This window comes from Gymnoscopelus braueri (genome assembly GCF_963280865.1).
Source record: "Gymnoscopelus braueri genome assembly, chromosome: 18".
In the NCBI taxonomy this organism is placed as follows: Eukaryota; Metazoa; Chordata; class Actinopteri; order Myctophiformes; family Myctophidae; genus Gymnoscopelus; species Gymnoscopelus braueri.
The window spans coordinates 39143492-39155825 of record NC_137618.1 but is presented as its reverse complement, the minus strand read 5'-3'; the positions used below and the strand labels follow the sequence as shown (position 1 = coordinate 39155825).

At 44.8% G+C, this 12334-nt stretch overlaps 1 protein-coding gene across 1 annotated transcript in view; it reads left to right on the top strand.

The window, feature by feature from the left end:
• Positions 1–3578, top strand: part of edar (ectodysplasin A receptor) — a 54032-nt gene extending 50454 nt beyond the window's left edge. The window contains 3 exon segments of the mRNA XM_080412230.1: positions 364–427; positions 555–754; positions 756–3578. Of these exon segments, the coding sequence (XP_080268356.1) occupies positions 364–427; positions 555–754; positions 756–968 (477 nt within the window). The 3' untranslated portion in view covers positions 969–3578.
• The last annotated feature ends 8756 nt before the right edge of the window (positions 3579–12334 follow it).

Sequence of the window (12334 nt, the reverse complement as noted above, 5' to 3'; positions counted from 1 at the left end):
AAAGCGATAAAAAGAAAATGTAATAAGAAAATGTAATAAGATTACCGTGCCAGTTTTAACCACTTAAAACCTGGCTCTCTATTTTTGTCAAAACCTTTGACAATAAAACATTTTCAGGTTATTTTTATATGGCAAAACATTTGAAACCATTGAAAGTAATAGTGAATAGAACGTGACGGTCACAAGTTCAATGGAGAAGTGGCGTCTGTTCTATTCGGTTCCTCAAGCTACTGTATAGCATGAAAAAGTTCAGGAACCTTTGGTTTAGAGAGACAGATGAAATCATGTGTACCTAATATAATAGACCTTCAGATGGCTACCATCTTTCAACTGCGCATATCGTGTCATTTTTGACCAACACAGATCCTCCAGAGTCGGAGGAAAAAGATCCTGGATCTGTACGCCAGAGCCTGCAGTGTTGCGGAAGGTAGGACCAATTCTCATGTTACAGCATCTCCCTCTATTCTCCAACATAAGGGGCCTGTCTCCCACCGACTGTACCCACCTGCCCTAACTCTTCCTTCCTCCCTCCTCTTCTTCATCCCCCCCCAAAGGCCTGAGTCCCACGGAGCTTCCGTTCGACTGCTTGGAGAAGGCCAGCCGCATGTTGAGCTCGTCGTACAGCAGCGAGGCGGCCGTGGTCAAGACGTGGCGACACCTGGCCGAGAGCTTCGGCCTGAAGCGCGACGAGATCGGCGGCATGAGCGACGGCCTGCAGCTCTTTGAGCGCGTGAGCACGGCCGGCTACAGCATCCCCCGACCTGCTGATGCGCCTGGTGCAGATAGAGAGGCTGGACGCCGTGGAGTCCCTGTGCTCCGACGTGCTGGGCAGCCACGAGGTGGGCGGCGGGGGTGTCCCCGGGGGGGTGGGCGGCATGTCGCGGCCCGGGATCGGCAGCATCCACAGCCAGATGGTGTCCTCGGCGCCCTCTCTCCGTGTCCGTCCCCGCGCTAGCGCCAGCGTGTGACCCCGCGTGAGGGACTTGTGTTGGAGGTGAGAGCGGTGCGGTGGGTTTAGAGACTTTCTTACCAGAAACACTGATGCAGGAGCAGATCGACGGCACATATATAAGTATACAATAAGCCCCCACAGCCACCATCTCCACCTCCACCATCACATGAAGAATGTCAGCAGACCTCCCCACCCCACCCAAAGTGTCCATGAATTTTTTTTTCACTTTCTTCCTCCAACACTATGGAGTCACATTGACTTAAAAGGTTGATAAACTATGCGCTGGACGCTTCACTGAAGACCTTTATGGTTTATATCTCTTACCAGATTGACAGAGCACTTGTTGTGCAGTGCCTTCATCACAGAACTAAAGGAAAACAGGACTCTTGAGGGCATGTAGGGGTGCAAGACATTTCAACCCAACTCCACTGCGGCAATGGCAAGGTGCCTTTGCTCATGGGCATACGTGCCTAAAGCAAAACCCTCATTTGCTCTGGACTTGAACCTTTGGGCTGCTACTGTTGCTTAGGGATACGGCGTCTGAAATATTCCACATCTTCTTGCTTCAACTACACCCCACCCAGATGGATCCTAAACATGCGTTACTGTCTTCCAACACACACACAAGCCTACTGTCTTGCTGTGACTTCCCCCACCAGTGACCCAGTCTGTGACCCCCCCCCCTCATAACTCTTCTACCCCGCCGGTTCCCCCTTTACCCCAATCCTGCGGTCTAGTGCTGCCGCCAGCCCTAATTATTTGGCGTGTGGCTGCTCCGGGCCCCTAATAGGCTGAGGTGTTGTGGTTTACAGAGCGGGTGCAAAGTGCCTGTGATTTCCAGCACCCAATTAAGCATTTAGGGCCACTTAACCGCTGAAAGCCCAGTGGAAAAGCTGTAAAACCCGGCATTAAAAAAATAGGCCGCGGTGGAGTAACTGTACGTGCCCCCCGGGGTTGTTTTTGCTGCTGTTGCGCCAGGAGAGAGCAGGGGAAGAATGCAGCCCGGTCGTGGTGCGAACAGCACAACGGTCACGATGTCGACGTCCGATAGCAGCCAGGCCCCAGATTTGTGGTCATCTAGGCCGTGCTCAAAACAGGACCTAAGTCCTGCCACGGGACTGATAAACGAGGCAAATGGGAAACAATATGCATTTCTGTGCGTCATCCATCATGTCGGGAAAGTATAGAGTTGCTGTCGGGGCGGAAACCTTGCAATCTCCCTATTTCAACTTTTTGTGTTTTTTTCTGTAAATGAATGCCCTTCTTTGTAGTGCAAAGAGTGTCGTGCAGAAGTAGCAAGATAGCCTATCTACAAGCTCACAACGCGTTTTCCGCTATTTTTGAATTATTTTGAAAGTGAAAGACATTCTGTCTGTGGGTTTTATACACATTTTACCAATGAAAAGTACATTGGCTCCATTGGAACACAGGTTCTTTTTTCAACAGTTTTGGACATACAAGGTTTCTGCCCGACAGCGACGACAGCTAGTATAGCTACAGTATGTGTAGGAGAGAGGGTTGATCGTTGGTCTCGGTTGAGTTTCCCAAAAAAAAGCACTGCTTTTGTACAGCAATCTTAGCTCAGTCTGCCCTGGCCGATCCAAGAAGATGGCTTAGAAAACAGGGCCCTGGTCAGTGCCATGCGGCTGGTAAGCTTCATGAGACAGCTTTCAGCTCCAAAACCTGCACATTTTAGGAAAAAAAGCCAAGAGTCCATTTCTTGGAAAGGGGGTGGGGGGGGGGGGCTGATTTATGTTTATCTGATGTCTGATATGTTGTCAGCATCATGTCTCTGCAGTGTTCTGCACAGGATCAAACGCATCACCCGTTGCCTGGTCCTCGTTTTCCCCCCCTGTTCTGTTGTTCATATTTCGCATTGCTCACATACAGTATGGGGCTGGACTCCGGTAGTGTAAAATGAATTAAGCTGCGCATCTAAAATAGCTGTCATTATAGCATGTATTTGTACCTTCAGTTGCTTTTGCCTTCACAGTGCGGTCACAATTTCACAACACATAGTTCAAGAAGCTAATGGTTTAGCAGTGGGTTTAACCCATTAAGACCTGAGGCCCATTCTACAAGTCAGTAGTTCTCACACTTTCAAGATTTTCTTTTTAAATAAAAAAAATAGCAGATGTACAAGCGCTGCGAACTTGTATATGTGCTATTTTTAAATAGCCAACGCTAAAATCTAAAATGGCACCGATGCTTTTGCGGTTTTAATGGGATAAATAGTTTTCCATACAGTTTCATGGTAAACTTTGCAAATTGACTGAATTGCAATCAAATGGACCTCAAACCTGTTTTGGCAAAGTTTTGTCTGCCATATTATGCTGCCGCTAAAATGATATTACAGTTGAGCGGACCTGGATTACTTACCTCAGTAGCACTTACAATAGTACTTGTAGAAAACAAATGCGCACGCACACACACACACACACACACACACACACACACACACACACACACACACACACACACACACACACACACACACACACACACACACACACACACACACACACACAGTGGAAGCAAATTATTAATTGAAACCAAAGTGTAAATGTATATATAACTTATTATTGTACATAACGTAATAATGCATTAATAAATGAGTATGAAAACATGTTGTTGGCTTGGTACTTGACTAAGATGAAGAGATGAATTGTGTTTTCAGAGTTCTGAGCAAGGTCATCTCGACTGTTTCAGTCTCAACCCAAAGCTAAAAGGATTGTTGTTCTCTGCCATCCAGCATGCTAAACTACAGACTTACATTAGCTGGGTATTAACGGAAAGTAAAATCCTTAAATTAACATTCAATTAACTTTTTTTTGGGGGGGGGGGGGGTGGCTTTTTATGCCTTTAGTTTAGAGAGGGATAGGGAAAGTAGGCTGAAAGGAAATGTGGAGAGAGATGGGTGGGTGACCCAAAGGTCGTCGGGAATGGGAGTCGAACCCGTGACACGCCGTCAGGCTGGCATTGCAGCCTAGGGCGTAGCGTGGGTGCCGTCACGCTACGGCCCAGGCCAACATTCACTATTTTACTGTGTACAGAACACCCAGTTCCAGAAACTTGGGCAAGCAATCACTGGCCATCGTTTTAATAACTTCCAAAAGGCACGTAGAAATTAAAACTTGCCACATCAAATTAGTTTTATGTGTCTTCTATTTGTGTTTTACTACTATTTCACTTTATAGTTTTACGAGTTATTTCTGAAAACGTTTTGAGGACTGTTTGTGGACCGCTCTAAATACATAATATGTTCTCTTTGTCCCACAATAGAAAAGAGTTTTAGGGTATAGCTGGGACAATTTAAGTAGTCAAAAGCCACCTTCAAGTGCATCCAAAGCCCTCATAAGATGAACAAATGCATCACACATTAAAACCCTGAGGGTTCATTTAAATCTGTGAATGTAGAAGTTGATCCATAAGGGGTTTTCTTGCACACACACAGCATAGTGGTTCAATGAAAACAGACTTGGGCCATAAAAAATAACCCCATAAAAAATATCGAATCGTGGTCCACATGGGATGAAGCGTGGCTTCATGTGGATCTCGGACCTCATGTGGCCAGCCTTAATAATAATAATAATAATAATAATACATCAAACTTATATAGCGCTTTTCATAGTACCCCAAAGTCGCTTTACGAAACAAACAAAAAAAAAACTTTATTAGGAGAGAAAAAGTTAAAAGCCTTGTGACGTTTGTCGTCTATGACATAATATATGACGTATGACTCCAAATTTGGGCAAGGTTTCAGCCTATTCTCAACCCGATTGACTTCTATCTAACATTTTAAGTTAAATAATCTATTTCAAACTTTTTTGGCCTACTGGCAGCGTACACAAGAAAGTACATTAGTTCCGGACCAAGACGGACGGACACACATCAACCCTTTTACAGACAGCAAGCCTCCTACTTTAATCTTTCCAAGAAGAATGTCAGTGCAGATCAGAGGTCTCGTCCAGGAGGATAAAGCCTATATACATGTACATAACTGTAAGGCGTGGCGATATGGAAAATTTTGATCACTATTTTTTACCATATACTTCAATATCAATGTTGTGACAATAATATCATATTGTAACGATAGTATACCCAAAAAAAGGGAAAATAGCAGCTCTATGAGCTCACAAAGGGTTGCATCACAACAAGTAGAGTTGCACATCCGCTATCTTTTTATTTTTTGAAAGTATAAAATAGGACTTAAGGGATTAAAAACAGGAAAACAACACTTACGCCAACATATTGATATGTTGACAATATATTGTCCAATCCTGAGTAAATTTAACATTTGTAACACAGTCACAATGGATGAATCAACATTTAGGATTTTACTGTGTATCCAGTGAATAAGTGTTGTTAGCCTAGTGCCTGAGTGGATTCTAAAGGCATTTATAATGATACAAGCAGCGTGCGTTGGAGGCCTGCATGATGAGCAGATCTGACATGATGGACACGTTAATTTTTTTAAAGGTAACAGGCCACACATTGCTATTCAGTCTCATATCCAACAAAATTCCTTATATTGGCAACGCCGCTGCAAGTCAATACGGGACAAGAAATGAGGCCAAATAATTTTTCTCATAATCAAAGACATGTTACTTGTCAAGTGATTATTATTATTCATACACCAACTCATACAACATAAACAAAAGAGCATGTACTCTATGTACAGTACAGGGCGCCAAATCCCACCAATGTTTTGAATAACTCCTACGACGACCACTGCTGACATTTATCATTCAAGCCTGGTTTGCGCGATTGTGATTGTGTGTGTGTGTGTGTGTAGCAGGCTGCCAGTACACTGAAACTATGCACAGGGAGACCTCTGTTCTTGGTCGGCACATGAAGAGATATCAGCAACATAAATATAGCTATATTATACTAACATCATTACTCATTTTCTATTCCGCCTCCAAGGTAATGATGTAACCTGAGCCGTGAAGGCAGGAAACTATTCTCTCAACCTGGGAGGAATCTGATGTGGGTGCCGCCGAAAATAAACTCATTATTTTGCCCGGTAGGTGTTCACAGAAGTTGGACGCAATTCTAGACACCTCACTCACTATCTTTGTTTTTGGTTTTTTTTTAACCGCCCCACCACCCCACCTCCTCTGAGCATGACGTCAGTAGTATAGTAGTTATTGTCACCCTTGTCAGTGGTGGGAAAAGTACAAAAATGTTTTACTTACAGTAAGTAAAAGTATCAATACTGCAATATAGAAATACTCTAAAGTAAAGTAAAGTAAAAGTCTGGGAATTCAAAATGTACTTAAAGTATCAAAAGTAAAAAACCTCATTCTGCAGAATGTCCCATTTCACTTTTTCAAATGTATAAAAATCTTTTGAAAATAGCCGATCTACAAGCTCACAATGCATCGCGACGCATTGTGAGCTTGTAGATCGGCTATTTTCAAATGGACGAAATGTATATAGGGCTGAAGTGTATGTTTTGTAATAATAATCTAAATCTACAAAGTAACTAGTAACTTAAGTTTTCAAATAATTGTAGTGGAGTAAAAGTACAATATTTGCCTCTGAGATGTAGTGGAGTAGAAGTAAAAGTATTGAAAATTGGAAATACTCACGTAAGGTACAAACACCTCAAAATTGTACTTAAGAACAGTAGGCCTACTTGAGAACATGTACTTTCCACCACTGACCCTCGTACACTGTACATACATTAGGCTCCCACAGTGTGTGTGTGTGTGTGTGTGTGTGTGTGTGTGTGTGTGTGTGTGTGCGCGCGCGCGTGCAGAATACCCACGGCTTTAGCTAAATGATAAGGTGACTGGTGTGCATCTGTGCTGCTGGCTGTGGATCTTTTGGAAAAGGTCTATCAAGTGAGAGGAGATGCTGCTCCAGGGCAGGGCACTGCCGCACCGTCTCTCCTCGGGTTTCAAACACTCACTACCGCCCAAGATAATCCTTCACCGCTTGAAGGCTGAAGAACTGTGTGTGTGTGGGTGCGAACACACACACACACACACACACACACACACACGGTGAAGAGTCTGCGTGTGACCTGAGGGTCCGTTTTAGCGTCTTAAGCGCTTGGCATGGCTTGCTGTGCTCAGCATGGCGAGGTGAAGCGATACAGACACAGTCCTCCTCGGGGGTAAGGAGCGCCAATTTGACTGCAGCTCAGGAAGAAGACCAATTAAAGCTCTTAGTACCGCCAGTCAGTCAACTACCCCACACGTGCACATACGCACGCACGTGATCCTCCGTAACTACAAGCCTATGCTCATCCCTGTCGACCAATTACCTGCTAATACATCAATCAAATAGCTGTAGCACCCAGACTTGGGTCAATTTCTTTGATTACATGGAACAACCTGAGATGATAGTTAAAAAAAAAAAAAAAAACGTCTGGACTGCCAGATTAAATGGGGATGGAAATGTTCCATTTGCCACGGTCGGTACTGGAAAGAGAATAAATAATTCTGTTCCATTATTACATTTTAACATTGCATTCACATTTGGAGCTACTGCTATAAGTGCTAACTACTGTAAGTGCACGTTACTCTAACACAAAACACATCTCTTTTATTAGGAACTGAAGATTTACAATTATTATGAAACTGATACGGTACTTGCATTGGAATATGGCTGAATTCATTTGCTATATTAGGACCCTCTGCTTAAGTTAATTTATGTATTTATTTCAGTCCATTTAACAGAACAGATAAATACATACAGTTAAGTCTACGATGTTAGTGACCCGAAAAGGGGTAAGCTGAAGCCGAGGCTTATTGTGTTATTGTATTTTGCATTAGCTCATTTTCTTTTCTTTTGTTTATTTTGTTTGTTCTTTGTTTTCTTGTTTCTTTTTGTGTGTTCTGTCCTATTTGTGCAGCACTTTGTGACTCATTTCTAGAGAAGTGCTACATAAATAAAGTTATTATTTTGCCTACCCTATTTGAAAAGTACCTAGGGTTATAAAACAAAATGTAATAACACAGTTTCAAACATTGATTTAACGAAAATGAAAACATCGGACAAACGGTAACATTTTTGAGGACGCAAGTCATTGTGATGAGTAAATAATACGTTGTGCAGGGTTTCACAAACAGAACATGACTTCCCGGAATGGAGCGACTTTTATTATCCCCTGAATGTCTTTGGAATAAGATCAGTGTCCACAATGTGGACGATCTTTCAAAGTAGGACATAATGGTGACGTGTGTGTGGCACACACGTCACCATTATGTCCTCTTTTGAAAGATTGTTATGGAGCTACTCCTCCATTGGACAAGAGCCTGCACAGTGGGGTGCAGTATAGAGGGGAACACAAGTGATGCCTGATCCATCCCATTCAATCCGGGAATGCGTCTACAAATGTCTTCTAAACAGGTTTCTGAAAAACGTATGTTGCTATGTCAGTGGTGCTCAAACTCTTTCACTCTTTTCCCAAAAGTATTTGGCCGCGGACCCCCATCTCAAAATATGTTGAACCCGCCCCCCAAGAAGCAAAGATTTGAGTTACAAATGTTCGCTTTAAAATATATAAATTTTTTGAAAGATTTGCACAAATGTTCACGATATTTTTTTTTTGGCCAAAAGACATCTAAAATGACACAGATGTGTTCCCGAATTGAATGGGTCATACTGCATGCCGGTGGCGCGCACCAAAAGTAGCAGATCTGCAAGCTCACAGCGAGCTTGTGTAGATCAGCTATTTCCGGTGCACGGCACACCGCACAACCAAGTATAAACCGGGCGTGACGTGCTTTGGTCGCCGTCCAGACTTAAAAACACACACAACGTAATGAGTACTACGGCGACTGGCGCCTTCTGCCCCCGTTGCGCCGAAAGAAGAAGGCCTTATGCCATTTAGCATAAGAGAAGTCTGGTGTGGTCATGAATATGAATTGCACTATTGACACAAAGAGGGCCTGATTGCTTTTTAGCACCGGAGCATGTCTGAACGCATCCAGCTTTGTGGCTGTCATCAATCACCCTCAGACAAATATGGGAAACAGTGTACACAGAGCCACCCCCATCTCCTCCTGCGAACGCTGAAGCGTGGCGCTGTTTACACAGAACAATAGTCCCAAAGAAACACACAGACAGACAGTCACCGCCACATGGATTGGAGAGAGACCCCCGCCTCCTCCCTCTCACACACACATGCACACACACACACGCGTGCGCGAGCACACACACAGTGCAGTGGAGAGCATCACTTGCGGAGATGGATGTCTGGACAATCTCAAAAGATGAGCCAGAAACGCAAACCAAACCCGATCACTATAAAGCAGATCGTGATCGAATCCACGCACATGGACTGGGATGATCGCAGAGCAGAGCAGCCGGAGACATATAAGAAGCGAGTGATCACCAGGAGGAAGGTGGTCGACAGTTTGATCGCTGTCCGTCTGCCACGCACGCTTCTCTCTGCCTCTGCACCCCCCACGCACACACCCCCTCCCAAAAAACCCCGGACAGCTGCTTCCACTCAGGACAGCCTTCACTCCCGTACCAGATTTACAGTCAGGTATATTACCACAACCTCCACTCGCTTATTGGATTATACAAGCGCCATATTCATAAATACTGCGCCTGGTGGAAATAATATACATTCGGTGGTCCGCCACGTCAAAGAGCTGATTGACTTGACTTTATGGTTCTGGCGAAGCGGAACCGCTAACGTTAGCCCCACCCCATCGCCCTGTTCCTCCTCCTCCTCGCCGCCTTTTAAATAACATTTTAATGAGGTCTTACATGCCAGGATTGGGGCAGGAGGCACTCTCTTAGTGTACTTTCCAGACCTTTTTTTTTTTGGTCCACTGAAAAAGCCCAAACATAAATCACATACACAAAACACACACACACACACACCTACCTCCTGCGTGTGATGCTGTGCAGCGATACACTCACAGGTTTATGTGTGTTACAGCAAAGTGGCGCGCCGACTGCCGGCCAGACTTAATTGAAGTCCTAGAAATAAATAAATGAGGCGATGACAGTCGTATAGCAGCTGCCGGGAGGTTCCGTTACAATCAGAACTGAGACATCTTATGCTTTAATCAGATAGTAAGTAAGTACCGATCATCCTGTCTGGCATAGGGTTAATACCACCCCATTATATCGTATTTGTTGCATTTTATTGCCGTGGGGCCTGAGGCTTTTTATGGGGAGAACAGTGATGTGGATCATTGGGGCACATCTATATGCAAGTCTTAAAGCTTCACTGCTCACTGGAACCACAGAGCCTGATCGGGAGCCCACTACCATATGTGACCCGCTGTACCCAAAGTCAGTCACCACTACTAAAATACCACTCATTTATGTCAAAAGAGTTGGCTTTTGGAATTTACGCATATCAGATCAGTGACAGTGTGACAATAAGTGTGTCAAAATCTCACCTCTATCACTCACCGCCTTTGTCAATAAACAGTTCAAATAAATAGATAGATTGATAGAGCGACAGACAGACAGACAGACAGATACAGGCCTTTCAGACTTGTGGAGATAAAAGAGTAAACATAATAGTAACGTATAGGGATTTAGAAATAAGGTACTGTACCAACACCCCAAAGTAGGGTCCTTGCTTGGCTCTCCGCACTCGAACCACAAAGGTATAAATCTAAGTGTACATAACCGATCTATCTCTAGTAGTGTGGGTAAGTGTGGCGATGTGCGAGATCAGTGTGCTCATTAGCGCCGGGTTGCTCCGGGTTACAGTTACAACCTTGCCAGAGCAAAATGACATAAGTGAACTGAACTGCAACAGAAAGCGAGGCCAGGGAGGTGGGTAGCTTAACACCCAGCTCCATTTCTTCATCATTTCAGGTCCGTGGAGAGACGAGCGACGATACGCTGCAGGGGCAGCAGAACAGATAGATTCAACTCCATCTGTCACCTTGTGTGTGTGTGTGTGTGTGTGTGTGTGTGTGTGTGTGGTATGTGTGTGTGTGTGTGTGTGTGTGTGTGTGTGTGTGTGTGTATACAGTATTATACAGAATACTGAATGCGTCTGGTGTGTGTGTGTGTGTGTGCAGACATCAGACAGAGGCAGACTGTCAAACACACGCCGTTAACACACGAGACAGGTCCATTCAATAAACAGTTAGAGGTGGACTGGCACTACAGACACGGAAAGAGAGGCTTATTATTTGTTCCTTGGAACGTTTTGTAACACTTTTGCTCAACGTCGGGTCCGGGGACCACCAGCAGCGGTCCAAATGGACCCTTATGGGACCGTAACTCAGAGAGTGTACAGATGGAACCAAATGGACCCTTACAGGTCCATTTGGTTTCATAAGCACTGAGGATTTTACAGTGTAGACGGGGGTTCCATTATTGTTAAGTTCAGTGATTCTCAAACTTTTTTAATTTCAAGGACCCACAGTTTGATATGCATTAGGCCACGGACTGGAGAGGGTTTATATCTCTGGGATCCCAATCTATAGCCTGGCATTGCCAGACCGATCACGCGGGATCCTGATCCCACGTGATCAGTCTGGAAATGCCAGGCTACTCAGTGTCAATTTAACTCTCAGATTTACAGACCCATATAGCATCCATTTGGACCCCTGGTGGTCCACGGACCCAACATTGAGAAACTTTAGCTTTATATTTGTGTTAGAGAGACAGAGCTGTGTGTGTGTGTGCGTGTGCGTGTGCGTGTGCGTGTGTGATTGCATTAATCACATCTGCTCATCAGGCTTGAACTGACAGTTAATTAAGATGTCGTTAGCGCTGACAGACAGCCAGACCGACCGCCGACAGGGGAACCACCTCAGCGCACGCGGCAACCCACCAAAATGTTCCTTAACAACAGATGGATGGACAGAATGAGGGAGTCAAAGGGCTAGAAAGTCAGGGTGAGAATTTTATCCAGGTAAACCCCATATATATGTCATTGACCGGGGTCCCCCAGGGGTCTATACTTGGTCCCCTACCCCCACCCCCCCCCCCCCCCCCCCCAATACATCAAATCTCTTCACTGAAATGATGCAATCTACAAGCTCACAACGCGTGAGCTTGTAGCTATTTTCGCCAAATGTTCCTTTATTATGACATGCCCAGAATAGGGACGCTCGGGCTCATGTGGTTAAATGCGGCCTTCGCAAAACGACTTGAAAATGGGACCGATTTCTGTTGCCAGATGTTTGATCCCTCCTGAAAAAAAAAAAAAAAGGAACATCAACCCCCCCACCCCCCTCCCCACACACCCCCCTCCCCACACACCCACCCACCCACACACACACAAAAAAGGCAGGCATAGCCTGTCATGTGATCATAATGGATCAGATTGATCAAGCGCTCGCTGTGTTATGTCCCAAGCCCTCAAAATCAACTATGACGGTTCCAGCGCTCCTAATCTGCTCCATCATCCGCCACCATCAGCGTGCCCATGCTGAGGCC